This window comes from Vanessa atalanta, chromosome 8, assembly GCF_905147765.1.
Source record: "Vanessa atalanta chromosome 8, ilVanAtal1.2, whole genome shotgun sequence".
Taxonomy (NCBI): domain Eukaryota; kingdom Metazoa; phylum Arthropoda; class Insecta; order Lepidoptera; family Nymphalidae; genus Vanessa; species Vanessa atalanta.
The window spans coordinates 1251530-1277277 of NC_061878.1; the positions used below are offsets into that span (position 1 = coordinate 1251530).

Consider the following 25748-nt stretch of genomic DNA (forward strand, 5'->3'; position numbering starts at 1 on the left):
AATTTGACTTTTCCAATGTAAATGTTTTAATTTATCTATTAGCCGCCCCAGCATCACACGGATGCAATTTATTCGCTACAGGTGTGGCGTGCTGGCGCTCGGGAATAATGTAGCTTTTTACCAGCGATTTTTTTTTTAGATTTGGATCATTATTTCCCAAAGTTACCACCAAAACAAACTTTTTTTTTTCTTTATAATATTAGTATAGATTTATTTGAGGCTTTACGATCATTTTCACATACGCTCTAGTTCCATTCACGCACACTACACTGATTCAATAAGCGCACTCGTTTGAGGAACTTCACCATTGGGAAATGTACGAGTATATTGTTCTGGGATTGTTTTTCATATGCCTAATTTGTAGAAAGAATATTAATAAAAAGTACTTAAATATATACAAATATGAATTAAAAATAGTTACTATATAAATCTGGACCTCGTGGCATGGTGGCAAGAATGCTAGCACCATTCTCCGTTAAATCACAATTCCGATCCTCTAGGCAATAAACTTACCAGCCCTCCTATCACCGGTGAAGGCAAGAAGGCGAGGTGTTATACTTTTTAATGAAGATTTAGCATTTTTGGCTTTTGTATATTTAATGAACAAATCTTGAAGAAATCTGCTTGTGTCTAATTAAATTCTAACACATGGTCGCCTGCAAAGCAATGTGGTTGCATCAGGTCTAAATAATATTGGCCAGCGACGAGGGTCGGAGTAATAGCAAGTCGTATACCGAGACACGGTATGACGCTCTCTTATTCCGTCATATCGTCTGTCCGACGCCGCTCTCTACTCCTTGTGTGTGTGTGTGTGTGTGTGTGTGTGTGTGTGTGTGTGTGTGTGTGTGTGTGTGTGTGTGTGTGTGTGGCGCATGTACTATACACCTCGTTGCTATACAATGCGCGGTTTATTTTATTTACATGAGAATTATTTACTTTAAGGCCTTAATTATGTACAATTATAAACTAAAAATAGTTTCTGTACAAATCATGGCAACGTGGAATGCGTGCGTGAAAAATCGAACCAGTGGAATCAATAAAATGAAAATCAAAATATAAATACTTTATTCAAGTAAGCTTTTGCAAGCACTTTTGAATCGTCATTTAACAGACTATATGAAGTGAAGCTACCAAAGGCTCGGAATGTAGATTCTACCGAGAAGAACCGGCAAGTCTTTTTCAACATTTAAAAATACAGTCATGTTAGTTAAATACAATTATAAATGTATGTAATATATCCTGTCTGGAAGTCAACAAGTATTAACCCCACGCTTTTTATCATAACAAATAAATATTTTATAATAATAAGACAATATTATTAGAAAATATTTATTGTAGTGATATAGTTTTATGATTATTATTTTGTTTAATTATATATTTCAATTCTTCGCTATCCTGTGACGGCCACTTATTGTTTAATAGATTATTTAGAATATCATCTATGCCATTCAAACTGCGTCTCTACGCCTGTTTTCATTGTATACGACTTATAATATGTACATGGAAATCAATCCGCAGCCCCTCGGGGAGCGCACGCTAATCCGAATTTCATTTTCAGCTCAACAAACAAACGGCTTGAATTACGCAACATTGTTTGAAATATTTGCGTTTTTTGTTACAATATAATATTCGTTTTATAATAGAAAGAATACAAAAGATTTATTTGTTGAATCTTTTGTTTAATTTGCTTTAAATAAAAACTTACGTATCCTGAGCTGTCTTGATTTTCTTGTAGTATTATCTATATACACAATAAACAACTACAAGAAGACCACCCACTCATCAAATACTCTACCGCCAAATAACAGTACTCTGTATTGTTATGTTCTGGTTAGAAGGGTGAGTGAGCCAGTGTAATCACAGGCACAAGGGAGATAACATTTTAGTTCCCAAGGTTGGTAGCGCATAGTTGTTGTAAGGATGGTTAATATTTCCTACAGCGGCTTTGCAGTAATATAAGTAATGATTGAGTTTTACTTACCCGAACGTGCTGTACGTCATTTCTTTATGAATAAGCAAAAAGTTTTTATATAATTCTTTATATTTAATATAATTCTTTTTTTTTAATCAGATTGACATTTCTGAGATCGAGGCATTCCAATAAATACTTTTTAGATTTAAGTTTTGCTTAAGCTATTGTTGTTTCGTGTGATTTATTTCCGTTGATGTTATCAATGCTGGAAGAACACCCCGCCCTAAGCTCGTCGTCCAAGGTCGTATTTTCAGGAATGAATTTTACAGAGCAATCAAAATACAAATAGGCTTCTATTAGCCAATTTCAATAGTGTTCTTACATGATTAAATTCGTTAAATTGATTCAATTGATTGATATAAATAATTTATAAAGAACTTAATTCTTTATAAATTATTTATATCAATCAACAAATACTATACTTGTATATGTCAGTACTAACTTATATAAATAATTAACCTAATAACTTCAAACCGAATTATTTTAGGTACTTATTGAGAGTGGATTTTAATTTTATACGATTTGCGAATTACACCAGACAAATAGTGAAATGTTTTTACCACCCGTATTATTATTAATGTTTCGTTTTCATATCCTTTAAAGAAGTTAAATAATATGTATTAAAATTCACATAATTTTTACTTCGAGTAAGATAAAAATAAAATTTCATGTATATGTTAGAGTAAAATTGAAAATATGGTTTGATTGTAATCTACCTCGCGAGATTGTTAACTGGCGAAAGGTTGTGAACAGCACAAACTACTTATAATTTAATAAATCAATCTTCTTTTATAATCTGTCAAGGTGAATTTCAGTTAAATAATAAAAATCGAAAGATATTATTATATTATGAACTATCTAAGTTTATACGTTTTGTTCTAAAATGAATCACATCTTACAATCTCGCAAGGTAGATTATAATCTAACGATATTTACAATTTAAAACAATCAAATAATACTGTTCTCAAATTCCATATAAACAAATTATTATTTCTCAATTCTCAATTACAAAAAGTTAAATTAAAATACTAATAAGATGAATATATTTATAATAAACTATTCGAACATAGTCAATTTAAATAAATAGCTGGAACGCCAAACAAGATACGCTTGGTTGACATAACATGACCGGTTTAAATATCCGTATAAAAAGTCCACGCTACACATGTTAGGGGTTGTATTTCATGCAGCCGGATAACACCCGAAGCGGGAGGAGTTTGAAACATTCAGTGTCAAGATATTGGCATGGATCCAAATGAACAAGTAGACTTGTAATGGTAATATTATTAGGTATAAGCGTACAAGTAATAAACACCGATCGTATCTAAACTTATTATAAATGTGTGTTGTATGTGCGTGTATGTGTATATGTGAGATCATATCTGATGTTATCATTTTATGATTATAGTTGAATTTTGAGGTGTATAACTGTGGAAGAAAAGAAATGGGGATTGTGCGAGTCCTCGGTAGAATTAGCATTCTTATTCGGTCGATATTAAAATTTACCGACGATTAAGACGATTCAAAAGATAATTGACTTAAAAAAACTTTGAGGAGCATTTAAACGTAATGATCTTTTCAATATTTTGTAACTATAATTTTTACTGTACTATAATATTGTTGGTACAATTAAATAGACCCGGGATGACCAGTGGCTTGATAAAGACTGCAGTTTCCTGGTTAAAACCCGGCTAATGTGTAAGTCAGTTAGCACTACTGAGCTTGTACTTGATTTGCGTTAAATCATCTCGAGCTCGGCGATGAACAAAAACTTAATAAGAAAATTTGTATCCATTTTAAAGCAGCGGAATAATTTCCAAGTCTTGTTCTACTCTCTGAGGGCCCAGTCGTGAGATATTGACCGCATATTTTTATAATGTACATACATATTGTTAAAGAATTCACTGAAACAACCGTAAAGTATTTTATATTAATATTTTAAATGCGAAAGTTATTCTGTCTGTTGCTCTGACGCATATCCCAAAATAATATTACATGACTCAGCTCCTAATATACAAGCCAAGCCTTTGGTTTTACATTTATATCAAACTTTTTTTTTTTTTTTTTTTATTGTCCGGGAGGGCAAATGACTCTGCTCCACCTGATGGTAAGTGGTAGTAGAGTCCAAACGCGACGACGGCTAGTGCAGTTGGGAAAGGTGATCTGCTCTAGCCGCCCCCGCCTTGCCGGCCCGCAAGATGCCTCTTCACGCCTCGCTTGAAGGAACCCAGGTCATAAGAGGAGGGGAATACGTGCGCTGGTAAAGAATTCCATGTTTTGGAAGTACGACAAAGAAAAGAGTTGCCAAATTTCTTTGTACGCGATGGAATTGATACTGAATTGGAATTGGAATTGGAATTGAAACTAGTACTCGCCGGCAGATTCGCTCGTGTTTTAAGGGTTGGCCGTCAGGTTTTAAGCATAAAAAGTAGCTTATGCTCCTTCCTTGGTGAAGTTTCCTTCATACTATGTTTAATTAAATTTGATTCGGCATTTTCACTGTGAAAGAACAACGTACAAACAAACAAACAAACAGACAGACAGAGTTCCTTTCGCATTCATAATATTAGTATGGATAATAATACAGTTTCTTGCACACCAATATAGAACAATTACTCTAAAACAATTAAAATAATATATAAGGCCGTCTGCCCTTATCACTAAAGAGTGGCCTCTTCTAGACAACCTTAGGGCAATGCTCTAGTTTATATTGATTCGTCGATGCAATGGAAGAAAAGCTGAAGCGCCAAAATTGTTTAATGGAAAATGAGATTTAAAGTTTTTACTTTAAATGACATTTTTCAAAAGTGTTATAGTTGTGCCATATATAAAAATAATACTATTCAATACTTATTTAGTTGTTGGTTTGCGAAGGAAAACAATGTATAATAAATATTCTTCGAATGGCAATTCACCTTTATCCTTCAAAGAGATACAAATATATTATAAGATCATCTTACAAGAGATATTACCATGACAATTTTCTTTCCAAAGAACTCCATTTGTCACGATCTTTGCGACTTGTTATCTAGATTTTATTTTTTATCATTCATTGTATATTTCACGGGCCTCTCGCCCTGCGGCGTTCGTGACCGGAATCCGTACATAGAATATACATACAGACATGACAATTGTTTCCATCTGTTAGTTATGCTTTACACTGAAATAGTTTTCTGTGCGTGTAACATTCGGGTGTCGTTATTCAAAATTATTAAATAAATTAAATGAAATAAATCATATTATATACATATAAGTTGAGATTATCTATTAATCTGGATAGAGTGTGTCACTACAAAAGAACTAAAATAAACGTGCCAGCTTTATTATCTTTGTGTGCGTGACAGCTACGCTTGACAATCACCAAACGTCATACCACTTTAATGGTGTGCGTGTACTTAGCGGCGAACAGCTGGCTAAATATTTCTTCGAAACGTTTTCCCGCTTTGACAGTCTATTTAGACATATAAAAAAATTATTTATTATACGTCAGATTATGAAAAACCTTATTTGTTAAACGTCAGATAATTAAATAATAAAAAAAAGTTTTGTTAGAAGGAGTTAGCAATAAAAAAAACTTCCTAATATATTCCTGAATGAAAATAAACAAAGAAAAAAGCGTGAGATCGTCTTATCTTAATTTTTCGGCGCGAAGTCCAGCTGTTTCTGACATACACTGACAACGTCGTAGATTATTTTGTCGTTTTTGTTGCTTATTGTAATTAATTTTTACTCATTTATAGTATTTCATTTAATAAATATTGAACAACATCACATACATTACTCTGATCCCAATGTAAGTAGCTAAGGCACCTGTGTTATGGAAAATCAGAAGTAATGACGGAGTGTACCCATGAAAACCGGTGTACTCACTACTCGACCACGGAGGTCGTCGTTTTGACTAGAATTAATTTGAAATATAATTATAATTAATATGTACATATATAAAACATCCGGTATAATATATCTATTAAAGATAAAATAGAGTAACATATAAACATAGCATTATAATTGAGAGTTAAATCTTTGTGAGTTTTTGTTCATTCTGAATATGAGAAAAAAAAAGAAAAACGTTTTTCTCATAGTAGAGACAAAAACTTGAACAGTTAATACGAAATGTAAATTTTATTTTACAGGCAGAAAGTTTGGGGCAGAAAACGCAATCTATTTAATTTATATAAAGAAATTCCAGAAACTTTCGGTATAACACAGAGATGCGACACATTTACGGCAAAAATAGATAGCCTCAGCGAAATTCGAACAAAGTACACAAAATTTAGGCCAAGACGGCCTTAAGACTAATTGTAAAGAAAATGCGCAAGTGTGAGTGTAGCCACTGATGGATTTTCAATTTAACACTTTCAAGGTCATAGCACTAACAGCGATACGTTTTTTTATGCATTAGCAGCCCGTAAATGTCCCACTGCTGGGATAAAGGCCTCCTCTCCTTTGAGGAGAAGGCTTGGAGCATATTCCACCACGCTGCTCCAATGCGGGTTGGCGGAATACACATGTGGCAGAATTACGTTGAAATTAGACACATGTAGGTTTCCTCACGATGTTTTCCTTCACCGCCGAGCACGAGATGAATTATAAACACAAATTAAGCACATGAAATTTCAGTGGTGTCTGCCTGGGTTTGAACCCGAAATCATCGGTTAAGATGCACGCTTTCTAACCACTGGGCCGTCTCGACTCTTTACGACAGCGATACGTACTTCATATGAATTTACAAAGATACTTGTGTTGCAATAACGTAATTTTATATTAATTTAAAAAGATCCATAATATTTGCAATGAAATGATACAGATCTTGACCGAAGTTCGCAGTACTTAACTAGTTTATAGTAACCTAGTTTTTGCCTGCGCAGAGGTAATAAATATATTAATTCCTAAAACCTACGACTGCTTATATCCGTCCAATGGGTTTCAAGCTTGCTTGATACCGAATTTCCTCCAATCCATCAGTTCAGGTTGTGAAAAAGCAACAGATAGGCAGAGTTACATAACATTTTTTCTTGAATTTCGAAAACATAATAATATGGTACACGCATGTGATTAAATATATTTATCAAACAATTATTGCTATAGTTGCAATAAGCTCCGAGCGATCTCCTGAAGAAGTCTTTGATAGGTTTTCCCTAAGACTTTTGTATTAATTGAGATACATGATCTGATTTATTTTACTCGTATATTTTAAACGGAGTGTATATTTTGTCCCATTTAAAGCATTTTTCAATACTTTTTAATTCATCAGCATATCAAAGTTTAAATATTCCCGGAGTGGCTTCGGATTGAAGTATGGTTTAATATTTGCGTGTTTATTTTACAGAGGATCCGTAGTTCTGAAAGCGAACGAAATGTTTGTATTTATTCCTCGATTTAATTACGAAGATTTGTGTTATTTAATTGAAAGCTTTTTTCAAAGAACTATCTTATGAAATAGACTGTATCACACTAGAAAGTAAATAGATATTTTAATATCTATTTACCTTATAGTCGGAGTAACTGCTGTTTTTAGTTTATCCTATACATGGTGTAGCCTATCGGTGGTAACTTTGAATTTATTTCAATCACATGTTTTTAAATTCATATTTATAATAAATCTTTGATTTAATTTGATTAATTTATATTTGATTTGACTGTTTGTACGTATTACTTATAACATCATCAATTATCTTGACTTATCCATGTGGTTAAGCATTGTGTTTTGACTGCAAGACAAATAATGTGGCTGTGGTGGGGCGTTTGGCAGATATGACACGAAATTGGTGGAATATCTACTACTGAATCTAAAATGCATGAAGTTATCAATCTTCTTAATAATGTCTTCATATTATAATTATTATAATAAATAGTCATACTCATAACGCATTAAAATGAATTCGAGCCGAGATGGACCAGTGGTTAGAACGCGTGCATCTTAACCGATGATTTCGGGTTCAAACCCAGGCAAGCACCACTGAATTTTCATGTGCTTAATTTGTGTTTATAATTCATCTCGTGCTCGGCGGCGAAGGAAAACATCGTGAGGAAACCTGCATGTGTCTAATTTCAACGAAATTCTGCCACATGTGTATTCCGCCAACCCGCATTGGAGCAGCGTGGTGGAATATGCTCCAAACCTTCTCCTCAATGGGAGAGGAGGCCTTTAGCCCAGCAGTGGGAAAATTTAGAGGCTACTAATGCTAAAAAAAAATGCAACCTCGCGGACGCCGTTCGTTCAAATGCTTGCGTTGAATAATTTTCTTGTATTATAATCACAGTTTTACTCACAAAGCTGATTCAATAGAAGTTATTCTCTCTAGAATAAGGTAAAAAATGTTATTGAAAATACATGCAACGCTTGTAATTAATTTTATACTTATTTGTTTTTGTTAAACACTGGGCGACGGCGAAAATTATTTTATATAAATGCTTACGAAACAGGATTACCTAGCGTGGGCATCAATGGATTAATGGTTATGGTTAACTTGTTAAAGTTGTTCTTTGTGAAATAAACATTTTTATTTTCATGATAAATTATTTTAATTAATTAATTTAATTAATATGCAGTTGTTATTCTTTACTTTTAAATAAAACTCTAAACGTTTATTATTATGTATTAATTTCCGAACCGGAAGTAAAATTTCGACTATCAATAAGCAAGTGTAACGCTTCCATAATGAATAAAGATTTTTGACTTTGACTATCAGAAACAAACAAACACATAAAATTTTTATTATAATTTATTTTTTAGTTTTTGCCTTAAATTCTAAATTTGTTAACTAACTTAACTTATTATTTTCTTTACCTATCTTTATTTTCGTTGTATTTGCATTGTTACCTTCAGTCATTTTAGTTAGTTCGTGTTCAATTTTGTTCCAACGAGCAGCAGGCAATACACGCAGATCGTTCCAGTGGTTTCGCCGTACCCTGAGGTCACGCTTGTGATATGTCATTTTAACCACTATCACCATTCAGGCTAGAGCACATCTCACCTTTGGACCTCTAGTACAACCTAATTTAGGTAGATTTACGAGTGCATATATAGGATTTTATTAGATTATTTTTTTATTATGAAACGTCACCTTCTGTTTCGTATCGGATTATACAAAATAAATTGACTGTTTATTGATATTGTATACTAACGTAAGTTAAGTGAATTTTCCACTACTCGTCTAAATTGACGAATTTGTCAATAAAATGACTTGAATATTAGATTTTCAGTTACTTAATCCCTTTCGAATATGAATATCCAAACACTAAACAAATGTCACAGATAATATTCGTAACCGTCATAATATTTATTCATAAATCTAAAAGGATTAATTAATAACGTTAAAATTATTTATATAATTTAATGTAATTAACATAAGCCACTCGATAACATTAGAACCTAATTAAACAGCGATTATTCGGTTTGTCAGCTAATATTTTTACTGATGCTCTTTAAACAGGCGGCTTTAATTAATTCGTTAATTATTCGGTAATCAGTGAAAATTCGGTAGTTAATTAAATTCCCTTTTTGATATATTTGCATTGGACTAATTGATGGTTAAACTTTTATGCGGTAAAAGTTTAACGTGTTCTATTGACGTAACTTTATATAGTCATTAGGGTGATATTAATGTATATATATGTTAATATATAACTAGTAAAATAAAAAGTAACAGACTTCATAGGGATTTCTCTCGGACTAAAACCTTCTTAATTTTGTAACCTTTTTTACCATAGCTGTATAAAAAATACTTTGGAAAATTTTCGTTTGAGATATGCAACGTTCTTTAAATATTATCGTGCAGCGCCGAGAAGAAAGAAGACTAGACTAGAAGAAGACACTAGAAGAATTATAAACACAAATGAAGTAAATTAAAATTCAGAGACGCTTGACCGGGTTTGAACTCGCAATGTTCGATTATGGTTCACATACTTTAAAACTGTACAAATATTTATAAATATTACACTGTAGATGTTTGAAAAATTTATTACGCAAAAAGTTACTTTACTAAAATATATTGTACCACTGTTTTAATCCATCACAGTTAGCTCACGGCAAACGATCTTTCAAGCCCGAGTATATCTCGCCGGACACCTTTTTAATATCTCTAAAACTATAAACATTAGAAAAATATAAAGGAATTTTTATCTTGGAAAAACGTTAGAAATTGCAATTTTCACAATATTAATCTTCATAAAATATCACATAATTTAATCGAATTTAGAATATATTTATTTAAGTAGACTTTCACGCACACTTTTAAATCCTTATACGAGACTATTTGTCAACCGTCAACCTTCATTCGCGTTTTAGGTGGTCGTTAGGTGTTTTACATAAAAAATAGCTTATGTCTTGAAGATTAAGCTTAACCAAATTTGGTCCAGTGGTCTTTAAGACTAACAGACAGAATATGTACCACGGGTTCTGTATATTCTATTAAGAAGAACCACCAAGAAACGCAGTTACTATTTTCTATCAATAAAAGAGATGGTCCAGTGGTTAGAACGCGTGCATCTTAACCGATGATTGCGGGTTCAAGCCCAGGCAAGCACCACTGAGTTTTCATGTGCTTAATTTGTGTTTATATATCATCTCGTGCTCGGTGGTGAAGGAAAACATCGTGAGGAAACCTGCATGTGTCTAATTTTAACGAAATTCTGCCACGTGTGTATTCCACGAACCCGCATTGGAGCAACGTAGTGGAATATGCTCTATACTTTCTCCTCAAAAGGAGAGGAGGTTTTAGTCCACCAGTGAGAAATTTACAGGCTGATAATGTAAAAATGTAATGTAAATCAATAAAATTGTATAGATATTATGATAAAATACAATTAACTTGACACTATATGAAGCTTGAAAATTAACAAATAATATTTAAATGATTTTTTATTTGATTTTTTCATCACGAATATAATTTTGTATTGAGTACAATGCTTTATTGGTTCATGTATTATAACATTAGATTTGAATGTATTAATTGCCAAAGTTGTTGCGCAATTTTATTATAGAAATGAACTCTTTGCCTCAGGAAGGATTTATTCATAACGCAGTGTCGGAAACTTAGTGTCCCCATGCTGTCCCGAAACTTCGAAGGTTCACAGAAATTGTTGGCGTATGTATGATGTATATGATACATCGGTTCCTTGAGAGTTTGCCATGAATGCGTATGAGAATCCTTAAAATATATATCTATTTATATATAGACAGTAATTAAATGAATTTAAAAAGAGGGAATTGTTATATGCTTCTTTATATATGTTTACTAATTATTCGAAAATAAAAATAAATTTTTATTTTGGAAAATAAAAGCTAATTTAGTTAAGCGAAAACTTCGTTAACAATTTAAACGCCTATGGCCCAAATTAAGGTTGCGGATCGAACCTGCGTCACTCGTTAAGGCTCGTTTACTTTGTACTTATAAAGGTTTTTTTTATAACGGTTGAAATATGATAAACATTTAAACTTAAAGCTATAGGAAGCGTATACTATCCAGATCTGCGTTTGTATCACAGAGCGCTAAATGGACGTCAAGTGCGCTCAAATTGTCTCGGGGCACATTTGCAGCGGCATTGTTCTGTGATAAATTATTTGCACCATTTGCACGATACGATACGTGTAGTCGTTGAGCGCGTATTACAACGATAGCGCCATTGATTGATCACGATTCACGTCGTACTGTCTGCCGTTTCGTTCTATACTATGTATACGAGTATTTTTTGAAAAATTTCATAACGGAAGTTATAGTTGCCTTTGTATTATTATGTGTGTCTATTTGTTGATTATTGAGATATAACATACATATTATATAGTTGTATTTAACTGACATAACTGTATTTTTATATGTTGAAAAAGAGTACTGAGTTTCTTGCCGATTCTTCTCGGTTGAATCGACATTCCGAACCGGTGGTAGCTTTACTTAAAATAGTTTGTTAAATGACGATTCAAAAGTGCTTGAATAAAGTATAGTTTGATTTTGTGGAGTGTTTAAAGTTAATGTTTTTATTTAAAATTAATTTGTCAATAATATATGTTTACGTTGATTTAACTTGCCTACATGTTTTTATTTTATTAACATTACATATTAACAGACAAAAACGTATCCTAAATTATTTTAGGACAGCAAATATATTTAGTGTTGAATATAAATTTCGGTGGTCGAAGATTTGATTTATATTGTGGTAAAACTTTATCACAAAAATGGGAAATATATATGAAACTTTTGACCGATATAATGATGGCAGAGTATTTTTCTTTATAAAAATATTTTTATTTCTCATTAATAATAATCTATATTAAAAATTAAAAGTTAAAATAACATTCTTATATAAATAACATGCCTACTATAATGATCTTTTTGTTGTTAAGTGTGTAAATTCTAATTGCAACGTATTATGTGTGTTGCAATAAATATTTTCTTAAAGTCATAATATAAATTTTAAATAATGAAGTTCACCTTTTGGATTAACGTTAAATAAACTTAGTAAGTACTTAAAAAAGTATATTTTGTTTACGATTAACGTACCAGAAAAGTCTATCTTAATTATATATATATACATATATGAGGTCGGGTGGAGATTTATTAGGTATATAATAAATTATTTAAGCGCTCGAAATATAATATTATGTCAAGCGCTAAAACAATTTTAAACAGTCTGCAATGACAGCGTTCTGTAATCACGTTTAACTGACTGGTTCATGTGTTTCGCGTGATATACGGCCTCACTTATAAACCTTGTTTAGTGGATGTTAAATAATGATTCCTCTCTTTCTATAACTATTGATTTTACATTTGAAAGAAGAAGACAGAGCTATGCTTACCTGGTCACCCATAAAGTTATATTTATCGTAAAGCCATTAATGTTTTAGTATATTTTATTGTTCTATATTTAAATTATTGTCAGAACCATTATACTTATATTTGCTGTTAGGTTACAATTTGATAGTATTTTGTTTTAATTTTATTACAAATAACTTCTCCATCAATGTCCGAGGTCGATGACCACTTCTGACAATTTATTTTTATAGTCTGTAGTGTTCGACTACTGAATTATTAATATGAAATACCTAACAATAATTACTTTCAATTGCAAATGTTTTAATTGCGTACTTTGTCTGTATAAACATATTATTATTATTAGAATTTTTGCATATCACAATTTATTTTTCTAGTATTAAAAACAGTGATCGATAAAGCTTAGAATTATTATTGACTGGAAGTGAATATACTCGTATTGGCTTAAGGAGCAGAACTTAAGCTGCTTATTTTTAAATATATTAATAGGAGGACATCGATTTTGGAGCTGTACTTACACATTAATATTAATAATATAAATAATATAAATTATAATGTTATCAAATAAATTAAGAAGGAATTAATCGTAGAAGAAAAATATTGTCTACATTTATGGAAGCTCATATAATGTTTTATTTTGTACTGGAATAATCATATTAACCTGGACCTAATTTGTATTTGGTATGTAAACAATTTCTGCCATCACAGCCGCGTGAAGAACAATCCAGAACAGGGAATGGAGCAGAAGTGACAAATGGGCAGGATTGTCGTTCTCGTCAAGACTTACGAATTTTGTTATCAAACAAAAGTAATGAAAATTTAGATAATACTCAAATTTAAGATTTCTGTATGAATACAATTAATCTTAATTCAATATTGCGGCATCGGTATCAGGGAGACAGTATTCAATGTTGATATGCTTTATATGTGCTTATAATAATTTATGATTTATTTCACGCTCGACGGTGAGCTAACTTACACGTTACTGATGAAAATCAGTTGCATAGGTATTATTTATCAAACCCCCCCCCCCCAACCCCGCGAGTAGGTCGGTAAAATGAGCTTAAAATCGTCCCCTCAAATAAAATTAAAAATCCAGACCAAATGCGAGTGATAGGTACCTGCGCACAAAGGTGTCATGATCTATAAAAACGGCAACTAAAATACATGTCTGTTGTATGGGATCCCCCTTAAGTGTTTATTTTATTCTGTTATTTGTTATTATAGTGGTAACAGAAATGAATCATCTGTGAAAATTCCAAGTGTCTTAGTAATAGATTCCGTTTTACCCTTTGGATGCGGAACCCTAAGAAATATATTTGAGGTTAATTTATATTTCCGGTAACATTATAAACACGCTCAATTGCTTGATATAACGATATGAATCTCGCGCCCGGTGGCGAAAGAAATCTGTACGTGGCAGATGAAAAATCTGTCACCTATAACCAACACGCATTGGAAAAGCGTGGTAGAGTATCCTTCAAACCTTCTCCTCAAGAACTTTGGCCCAGCAGTGGGATACTTAGAAGCAATTATTTTACTTCTTTATGCCATTTCTAAACTTACAATCTGTTTTATAGATGCCCAACCTTACTAACAACACATTCCATTTCATGAAAAGCTTAAGCGAATTTAAACGCAGTGGTTAGTTGCAGCGTCTACTAATTAGACGGTTGTACCTACTTATATACATTGCGATGTATTTAGCTTTTTCAATTAATTAATTTATTAATAGTAGTAATAATTATTAATTACGCACACATCATTAAATATATTTTTTAATTTTGTCTTGTTTTATTTTCAACATGTATATTAACATTAAGGCTTTAATTGTATACAAATAAATTAATACCGGCTGTGGCAAGAACGCTAGCAGCATTTCGCCGTTAAATCTCAATTCCGATCCTCTGGGCGAAAAATGAACCAATAATAATAATAATAGTTGAATACAGTTAATTTTTTATGTGTTCGTCTTTTGCTTTAAAGTATGCCGTAAAAGTATTATTAAATATTTATACCAAGTCGCTTTATTAATTAAAATATTCGACATTATAAGTTACATATTTGGAAAAAACTATTCGTATCGAATATTTTACTGGTTAATGCTATAAAGGGTTATAGAGGTCAGATTATAATCGCTCGATTTAAAATGTAATCTATTACATCTTAATAACAGTAAACAACTGACCTTCGTATAATGCCAGGATAATACTAGGAATATAAGTTAATTAGTCAATAAATCAGCGATAATATTGAATAAGGAATTTTATTTAATAAAAAATTATATACATATATATTATGGGTATAGATTTTATTGTATAACCAATATGTACAGAGCTCTATATCGGTTCTTCTCGAAGAAATCTACATTGAAAAATTTAAAGGAACAGCTTGTAAATATATTGGACTAAAACCTACTCCCCCTATTGAAAAAAGAGTTTTGGAGCTCATTTCACCACGCTGTTTTGTTCCAATGTGGGTTGGTGCCACACATGTGGCAGAATTTCATTGAAATTTAACACACGCAGGTTTCCTTACGATGTTTTAATTCGCCGCCGAGCTCGAAATGAATTATAAACATAAATTAAGCACAATAAAAGTCGGTGGTGCTTACCTGGGTTTGAATCTCCAATTATTGGTTAATATGAACACGTTCTAACAACTGGGCCACATTGGTTGTAATTGCAATCTTGTAACACTAAAATTAACTACAGATTTCGCCTAGCAGGCATTTATAAGTTCCTTTTTAGTGGAGCGTATATATTTTAAAACATAAGTTGTATACCACAGGGTATACAACTAATGTTGTATATTTAAAATTATTATTGATACTCGACGACTTACTTATCATATTATTTTTTTTCTTGCCATATATGAATAGACTCAAAATATACCGCATATAGGTTTCTGATTAAACAATAATTGTGACCAACATCATTGTACATTATTATTTAAAAGATTAACTACGTGAGTTTCTTGTCGTTTCTTCTCGTCCGAGGCGACGACGATAGAGACGGTGTTAGAGTTGAAATACAGAATTTTAAAAATGCTTTACTGAATTATTTATTTGAATAACATACATTTGATTTGATGTTAAACACCTATTGGCGCGCCTTCGGACTAAAACGGACTTGTATGCCGTAATTGCAAATGTCGTGATGTCGTCTAATGACGTTCCCACGCCGCCTCGCTACTCCCTCGTACGAGCATGACGCGTATACTATAAACCTCTTTGCAACATAATATCATAATGATAAAAATAATATATTTATTTTACTTACGATATATATACGAGATAATACTCTTGTCCTTTGTTCATAACTCGTTCGAATAAAATATGTGTGGCTATTGTTAAATAGTCAGTCAGTCATATACCTGCGTGAAACCACGGCTTTACCCGCGCGATAATTTGTAATGGTTTACCTATAGGACACAAACCGTCACCTTTTTACCTCGTCGAAACTCATACTATTTTAATTCTAAATTTCTTCTCAATCTTAATCGATATAAGATTGAAGAGATAGCAGACAGAGTTATTTTCCGCATTTATAATATTAGTATATACTCGTATAAATACTAATGTTGCATTTAAAAATCGAATTATAATTCCGTTACATTTTTTAAATTTTTTTTTTACCGTCTTTGCGTTCGGATAATTGTTACAGAATAAACAAAAAAAGTAAAAATGTGATAAGTATACCGCATCGCCCATAATATTTTTAATATAGAGAAGTATTACGTCTGTTTCGAGGAAACCTCTGGGAATAGTTATATGTTTACGAAAAGTCAAATAAAATTATGTATATGAAAAATTCATAGACCAAGACTAAGCCAATATTCGAAATACTCGCGACGGAAATGAAACTCCGCATCAGTAACGCTTCACACAAACTTAACATATTGAATTCGACCTTGAAATTTCGCTTTAATCGCGGCCGCACCTAAAAAAGTTTCATAATAGGTATAAAGTTTTCACTCTCAAGGGCTTTGACTAAAAAAACTCGAGTCAATTTAAAAAAGCAAGACCACGTCAAACAGCCGTGTCGTGTACAAATATTTAGTATTACGCATACCGCCCTGCGGTTTTCACTGTGTTGTGGAATACATTATTTATAATAATAAAAATAATTAAAATTGAGCTTTTGAACAGAGATGTAATTTTTATTAAAATCAAAATGAAAATAAGTCATTATTATTTAATTTAAATGTTGTCGGTTCCTATTTCCAGAGATGCCTCTACGAGTACACACAAACAAAGAAATATGTGCTCATATATATGAGAGGAGATACTATATCGTTAATCTAGTGATAGCCTCTACAACGGCAGATGATCACTATGTCAAATATTGGGTAACGATTTTATTTAGTTTTTCAGTTCAGAAGTCCGTAGAAAATCTTCTACGGACTTGACCTGACCTGGACCTGGAGTATCAGTCGTTTTACGATTGTATTAATGTCGTTTACTAGGATAAAAAAATATTACGCGCCAGTGCACACACTTGTAAGCTAAAATATTTCTAGCGTATTTGGCTGGACTTTAGTTCTTTAGATTGACCGCCGTGCCGAAAGTTCCGTCAGTTGAGAGGGAAGAACTTGATATAGTAAGCTGATTAAAATAAACACTAATGTAAATAGGTGTCAGATTTGTATTAAACCTTATTAATTGATTTAAATCAAATGTCAAAGTCATTGTATAACTATAACTGTATTCAAAAGTTCTAACTATTTTCAATAAGAATTGGTTGAAAATCTTGAGAAGTTTTTCGATTTCTGTTTCCATTTTTTAAACGCCTGTTTTATTGAGTTAAATTAAAACTATAATTGTATTTCACTTTCAAATTGAAAATAGTACAGAATCGAAGTGAAAAATGTCGTTGGCAAACGTTAGAGGTTTAAGTTCATAAGACATTATCAAGATCGAAGATTAAATCATAATAGTTTTTCGTGTGACTGTGTGTGTGTGTGTGTGTTTATCGGTGCACGTATTTAACGAATCGTGATGAAACATTTTATTAATATATAATTTAAAAACTTCATACTACGAAACACATAAAAAAATTTAAAATCATGTTTATTACAGGATAGTGTTATTGCAGAACATCAATACTATAAATCATTTAAAAAATCTTGCACTTTAACGCCACGGCGGTGCGGTGATAAGAACACGTGTATCTTATCCGAATATTATGGACTCAAATCAGGATATAAACACAAATAAGCAAGTGCTACATTTTTGTTTTTAAATCATCTTGTACTTGTCGATAAAGGAAAATATCGTTTTAAATCTGCTTTACGTTTATTTACAAATCCGTTATGGAAAAGGAACATCTTATCCTCTCCTCAAAAAAAAAAGTTAACAATGAAACATTTACATAGGAAATTTAGTGACAAATTTTAACAATACAGAGTCAAGACCCAGAGGGCGACCTAAAACCAAATGGACAGAGAATATCTTAGTTAAGACAGTTCAGAAAAGATATTAGTTCCCGCAATGTTATTAAAAACGATACGTCAAATAGAGCGATGTGGAAGCAAAGCAACTAGAAAGGCAGACCCAGGCACAGGGGAGAGAGAGAGAGAGAGAGAGAGAGAGAGTGAAATATTTACATATTATTCTTCTTCTTCTACTAAAGAGTATATGCAAGCATCGATACTGTGATTTTTTTTATTGTTATTTTTGTAGTTTCTTGTTATTGAAAAAAAACATTATCAAATATTCTTAGCGCCAAATTATATAAAAATATATAATAATACACTGAGCCGAGATGGCCCAGTGGTTAGAATACGTGCATCTTAACCGATGATTTCGGGTTCAAACCCAGGCAGGCACCACTGAATTTTCATGTGCTTAATTTGTGTTTATAATTCATCTCGTGCTCTGCGGTGAAGTAAACATCGTGAGGAAACCTGCATGTGTCTAATTTCAACGAAATTCTGCCACATGTGTATACCGCCAACCCGTATTGGAGCAGCGTGGTGAAATATGCTCCAAACCTTCTCCTCAAAGGGAGAGGAGGCCCTTAGTTAGAGGAGCTAATGCTAATATAATAATATAATTTAAATAAGCAATAAACAAATAAACTTATTTTATTGAGAAATTGTCATATAATAAAGTATTATTCTTATAACAATATTTTGCAACACTCAAACTCAAATTCCTTTATTCAACACAGAAGCGTTACACTTCCTTATTGATAGTCAAATTAAACACTACCAACTCAAGATTGATGAACTGTGTATGATATTTGCAACAAGGAAGCAACTGAGAATTTCATTATAAAAAGATAAATGGAGAACAAGAACCATTCACTGCGCCGAACTCCGTATAAATGAATTAAATGCATGGGAACCGCTATGTTGACGAAAATGAGATTGAAAACCCCTGTCCACCTCCGTTAAGACGTCAAAAGACCGGTTGTGCTGTGTGTGTAAGAAATGATTCGTTAACCTTACGGATAGTAGAATTGTTTACGAGGTGTAATTGAGAAGCTACCGTTGGCTTCCCACTAACGGGTCAAATACAACGACAGTAGGATGAATATATGAAGACGACATATTTTACTTTATTGTATTGTACTCTTTAAAAAAATGGAATCATTTACCAGAAATGGCAGCTAGTGGTTTGCATATAAACCTGAAGATCCTGAAGTCCTGAATCAAGTCCAGGGTCGAACGAATAATAGGTTTTTTACTTCGTTTTATTCGTAAACATTAGTTTCATCTATTCCATTATGAATTCGGAAGTAACTGTCTGTTTGTCTGTGTCTAAATCTATTACGGATACACCACTTATGAATTTCGATATGAAGGAAACTTAAACCCCCCAGAGACATACTTTTATACCTTAAACTAACAACCGTCTCCCAGAGGATGGAGTTAGGAAGTAATAGTTCCTATTTCCTGTATTAATTGTATGTATATAAGCTTTTATGGAATACTTTTGTATATTCTTTTGTATAAACATTATATTATCATAAATATATTGTGAAGCAGTCGTTAACACACTTATTTCTTTAAATTTTTCACGTAATGATGTCCCAGAGCTGATATTGTAAATAGTTCGAATAGCTCTTTTCTGTAAATCTCTCTTCATAGTCTTGTCGAATCGCCGTCATATCGGCCTACAAGAGTGATGGATGCAATATATGGAATTTACAGGAGGTACAACACACACACTTGTGATTTATAGCATCACCTTCCTAGTTAGTAATTGAAAATGTCGGACGCAGTCATCACATACATATATCTCGGTGAATAATAAATTAAATTTTCGTCTCATTACTAATTTCTTATATATTATCAGTGTATAACAAAAACAATAGTTATTAATTAGAGAAAATATATCATTAATATCGAATGAGCGTTCGACAATTACTGCTTGCTGGCATTAATCACAACAAAGCAATTACTGTTGCAGGTCGAATATGTACATGTTACGGGGCTCTCGTGTAGGAATGCATGAAAATATGGCTTTACATACTGGGTATTATCAGACTGCTTCGATTAATTATGAACTAAATTAAAATTCAGCAACGAATTTTACATTATTTGTCTTTACTAATTAGAAAGATGAAGTGTTTGTTTAGTTTGTTGAACACGTTGAATCTCAGGAACTATCGGTCCGATTTGAAAATATATGTCAGTGATAGATAACCCATTTACCGATTACATTTACATTTAAGAACGTTTTAAGGCAAACTCTATAATATAGCTGAGTGAAGTCGGGACGAGCGGCTAGTTTAAAACAAAATTGTTGCTATCATGGAATGACTGTCAGATGTGAAAATTGAAATTGTTGGTTAATATATTTTTTATTAAATACCAGTAAATAAAATGTAGATATTATGTACTAAAAACGAAGTATACTACGCTAAACTACAAAGTAATATAGATCTATTCACTCACGCCACGCTATTTAAGTTGAATTATATTATTTGCGTGTATTAAATGAGTCAGTGACGCTCGTGTTTGTAAGATGTCTTAGTGTGCGTGGAACAATTGACAATCGAGGCGGCAGAAATATAAAATTTGATTATTTTAACTAAATACCAATTTAAGTTTAACGTCTTTTTTTTTAAACTAAAGGTGACGGCGGCGGGAACGTATAAGAGAGCGTCGTGACGTTTGCCGTCAAGGCAAATCGCACTTACTCATATATTCGATCAATCACAAACCCAAAATATATATATTTTTTTAATCCAACCAATCATACGAGCGCAATTAAGTAACAAATATACTATTATATATTAATGATATTTACAATGTACTACATTTCTTCGGTAATTCCATTGTGGAAAAAGATTACAATATAATTAATCTTTTTCCACACTAAATTTATTTCCAGTCGGTTTGGGGTTCGGTCGTGATGCGTCAACCAAGGGAGAGGCAGTTCATTTCTCATTTGTAATATCGGATATGTTTACATATAGTCTGATTACCTTATTATTCTGTTACGTAAGTTAATTAATAACTCATAAAAAATAATCAATCGTCTTCAGTAAAACAATGTCACTAATCCAATAACTGGGATTATAAATAAAATCAAAATCAAAATTTTCTTTTGAATCGTCATGTAACAGTGTTGATTTAAACGTAAACCTTTCACGGGTTCGGAAAGAGATTCTACCGAGGAGAACAGGAAGGAAACTCAGTAGGTAATATTTTCCACCATTCAAATTACAGAGTATGTCAATAAAGAAGAGTTAAATTTATACATATATGTATATCCTGCCTAGATATCAACAAATACCAATTTCACGCTTTTTTTATCATTGAATCAATCTTGTGTTGAGTTATATGCCTTATTTAACAATTTTCTTTGACATGAGCTTCAATTGTTTTAATATATCATCATTTAATACAATAGACTAGCGTATTTTCCTGATAGGATGTTTACGATTCCAAGTAATCAACACTTGAAAGAGAACCACTGTTGCTCGCTCATATTTGAACCCGGAACCTTCTTATTCGCGCGCTGACACTTAATCCATTTGAACACATGCGTGAAATATATATTTTTTAGCATTAGCAGCCCGTAAATGTCCCACTGCTGGGATAAAGGCCTCCTCTCCCTTTGAGGAGAAGGTTTGGAGCATATTCCACCACGCTGCTCCAATGCGGGTTGGCGGAATACACATGTGGCAGAATTTCGTTGAAATTAGACACATGCAGGTTTCCTCACGATGTTTTCCTTCACCGCCGAGCACGAGATGAATTATAAACACAAATTAAGCACATGAAAATTCAGGGGTGCCTGCCTGGGTTTGAACCCGAAATCATCGGTTAAGATGCACGCGTTCTAACCACTGGGCCATCTCGGCTCATATATATATAAAGAACCATTAAAGCCTCTCATTACAAGCGTGGGACCGAGTAAAGTATTAAAACTGTTAAGTGTCTTGTTGAAGTGAGCACTTCCTTTTTTATGGAAATGGATTCTTTGACCAATTTATTATTCAACATTTACCGACTGACGGATGTATATGAAAAATTTAAAAGAATATTCTGGAATTTGTAGTTATACAATTATATATAAAATATACTTTTGTATATTGAGTCTCGTGAACAAGACATTCGTAGATAATGTCGAAATATCGAGCTCCAACAAATAAAAATAAAAAACATGGTAAATATCCCGTTTTAAATACTGTTAGTAATAAAAATAACCATGTTAATTTAAAATCTTATATATAAAATTGTCAGACATAGAATCGGCTGCCCTCAAATTCTTAAGGGAATTAATTTTAATGTGCCTAGGAAAGTATGTCCACGTTATCCAATAAAGGTATTTTACATTAGACCGTCGAAAACTAAACTAGGACAAAATGCACCTCTTCTAAGATTAGGTGGAACTTATAATAAATACTCAAAGTCACTTGACATTTTCGGGGATTCCATAAATAAGTACAGAAAAATTGTTATGAAATTAATTTTAGAATCTTAATTACAAAACAAATGATTGTAAGCATTGTTAGTTTAAGATGTCAATGAAAAATGTATTTAAATTTATTATTATTTATAAATTTAATATTCAATTTATTAATTAATTCAATTTTTTAAGTTATTACTATTTACTAATTCTCTTCATTTTTTATTGAATTTATTTTATTTTTTTGTATGTTATTAACGTGATCAATTATTGTACTTAAAAATGCATGTCGCGGCCGTCTTAAAGAGTCGCACCCTTTATATTTAGTATAAATATGTTTTTATGTATAACATGTGTAAGTGTAGTGACTGCTGATGGTCCTTAATAAATAAATATAATTTTTATCGCTTGAACAATTCGCTTGATTTTATCCACATGTCTTGTTTTTTTAAGAAGAATGTTACCAATGGTCCATTTTAAGAAATTATTTAAATTATGTTCCAATTATCCCTCCAGTTAAGCTTGATTTTCCAAACTATGGTTTGTCCCGGATATTTTTTTGTTAAAAAACCCTAATAACATTTTATCATCCCGACCTGGGACTTGAACTCAGGTACTCGGGTTGTATCTAGCCACTAGAACAACGAGGCAGTCAAATATAAAAATACATGTGGCATAATTTAATCTGAGAAAAACGTTATAAATTTCATAATATTTTTATTTAATCTACATTTCAATCCGCAATCTTCTGTTTCGATCCACGCATTCCATCGACTATCACTAAAAATATGTGATATTTCAAAAAATGTATGAAATTTTATATAATGCGCACTAATGTCGATAGATCATACCTAATTTTTAATTACAAATACAACCATTGTACATTTCTGTTTATCATAATACGAAGTTGTATCAGAGCTCACTGTATTTTCAAGTGCAAAATATTCAAATATTACAAAGATGTGTTCCAAATATAATTGATATTGTATTAATATGAAAATAGAACCTTATCGTAATTATTAAAAAAGTAATTTAAGTTGAATTTGATTTCAATGATTTGATATTTGTATTTAAATTTTCCTTACTAATATTTATCAAACTATAATGATAATAAATTTAAAATCAGTTTGTTGTTCTTACTTCCTATGTACACATAGACAGTCTCATACGAATATAATAATATACTGCATGACGTTTCATAGTCTGGTTTCATTAATTTATGTACGCATACATACAACAGAGTATTGTTATAAATATTTATGTACACACACATATAACCGAATCGGTTAACATATTTGATTTGATTGTGTATCAATGTTAATTTAGAATGAAAACAGATCAAAACTGATTCCATATTGTTTGTTTTATTGCATAATACTAACACTTTCACAAAAATAATATATTACGTACTAGCTGAACCTACGGCTTTACCCGCTCGAAGTTTGTAACTTAACTTTACAGAAAGCAATAACCTTCCATTTTACTCAAGACGTATAAATGGTAGCCTATGTCCTTCATCGGGATTAAAATATCTCTATACCAAATTTAATCTAAATCGGTACAGCAATTTAAACGTAATAATAACAGACAGATTTATTTTCGCATTTATTATAATGTATATATATATATTATCTGAGCAAATTTTAATATTTTCAAAAGAATTGTTGTTCTATTTTTAAATCAAAAGTTATAAAATCATTTTTATAAACACGAATTAATTTAACGAGGTGTTTTATTAAGTTGTTTTGCTATAAATATAACACGATTTCTCAGTAATAAATTCATTGATAGAATACAGAAACAGGAAAGTAAAGATAAGGATTTATAATCCTTTCTAAAAATAATGATAGTATTAAAATACATTTTAAACGAGTATTTACTGTTTAACTGATAACAATAAAAATTATATTATATTTATAGTTTACACATACATTTATATACATAGGTAGTTAATGGGTGAGTATTTTATTTATTCAATGGTAATTTTTAGATTTGTAATAGTATATATTTAAATAAAATGTTTAATTATTTAGTATAATTTCTTATAACTATTTTTTTTTTTTTTTGAGAAAACATTGTAATCGTTTTCGTTGTTCATAACATATTTTAATTATATGTATTGTTTATGTTATATCTGTCGTAAAATATCAGAGCCTACGTCTTGTAAAACGGCTTCTTTGTTCTAAGCAATCCGAACCGATATCCAATAAGTGTAAATCAACAATAATTTATTCACTCACCAATTTTCGCTGGATTACCGCAAACCCCAACGAGGAGTGTTAGAAATGTTACATATAATTTCCAATCCATACTTGCACTTTTAAATCGCACTTAGAAAAAAAATTATATTGACACGCGTCTCACATTCTACGAGTCAAGCTTCGTAGCGCGCTACGTTACGTAGACGTCCGTTCGACGCAACGGCGCCCAGACTACTGGCCTACGACGGTTACATTCAGTTGTTATTGATTCTTTTAAATGTTATTTTTGATGATTTAACATGTTATAAATATAATATGATCGATGACATAAAACGATATGAATATTATTTATATTTATTGCATTCGATGAACTCATTTAACTAGTTATTTCATTATATTGTATTAATTAAAACAGATTATTTTTCATAAATAAAAATCAAATAAAACTATTTATTTATACAATAAATATTACTTAGAATAATTTGAAATATGTTTAATTGTAATAAAATTCTAAATATAAAATCTAATGAGAGATGATTAATTCGCAAGATTATTTTATTTTTAGAATGAGATATAAATATTTATGGAATAAATTTGAAATTAATGAACGCAGATAGATACGTCGTACGTATCTGTACAGAAGCTATACCTTCTGCCATATGTCACTAGTATTAATGGTATCTTGTCTCTCAATATTTTTTATGATAGGCGGACGGGCATATCGACCATATGTGGTCACAGCCGCCTGTAGGAAATATTTATCTCTCCTTACATCGACAATGCACCACTAACCTTGGGAACTAAGATGGTATTTCCCTCGTATAGTGACACTGGGTCGCTCACCCGTCAACCAGGAACACCATAACACTAAGTATTGCTGTTTGGCGGTATATCTGATGAGTTGGTGCTAGGTAGGGCTTTGTGCCAGCCCGTCTGAG

General features: G+C 31.7%; 1 protein-coding gene across 1 annotated transcript in view; it reads right to left on the reverse strand.

Annotated features, from left to right (window-relative positions):
* The window catches only part of LOC125066023, a 106497-nt gene extending 81474 nt beyond the window's left edge, over nt 1–25023 (reverse strand). The window contains exon 1 of the mRNA XM_047673902.1: nt 24850–25023. Within this exon, the coding sequence (XP_047529858.1) occupies nt 24850–24919 (70 nt within the window). The 5' untranslated portion in view covers nt 24920–25023. The remainder of the gene's footprint in view (nt 1–24849) is intronic.
* Nucleotides 25024–25748: the final 725 nt, after the last annotated feature.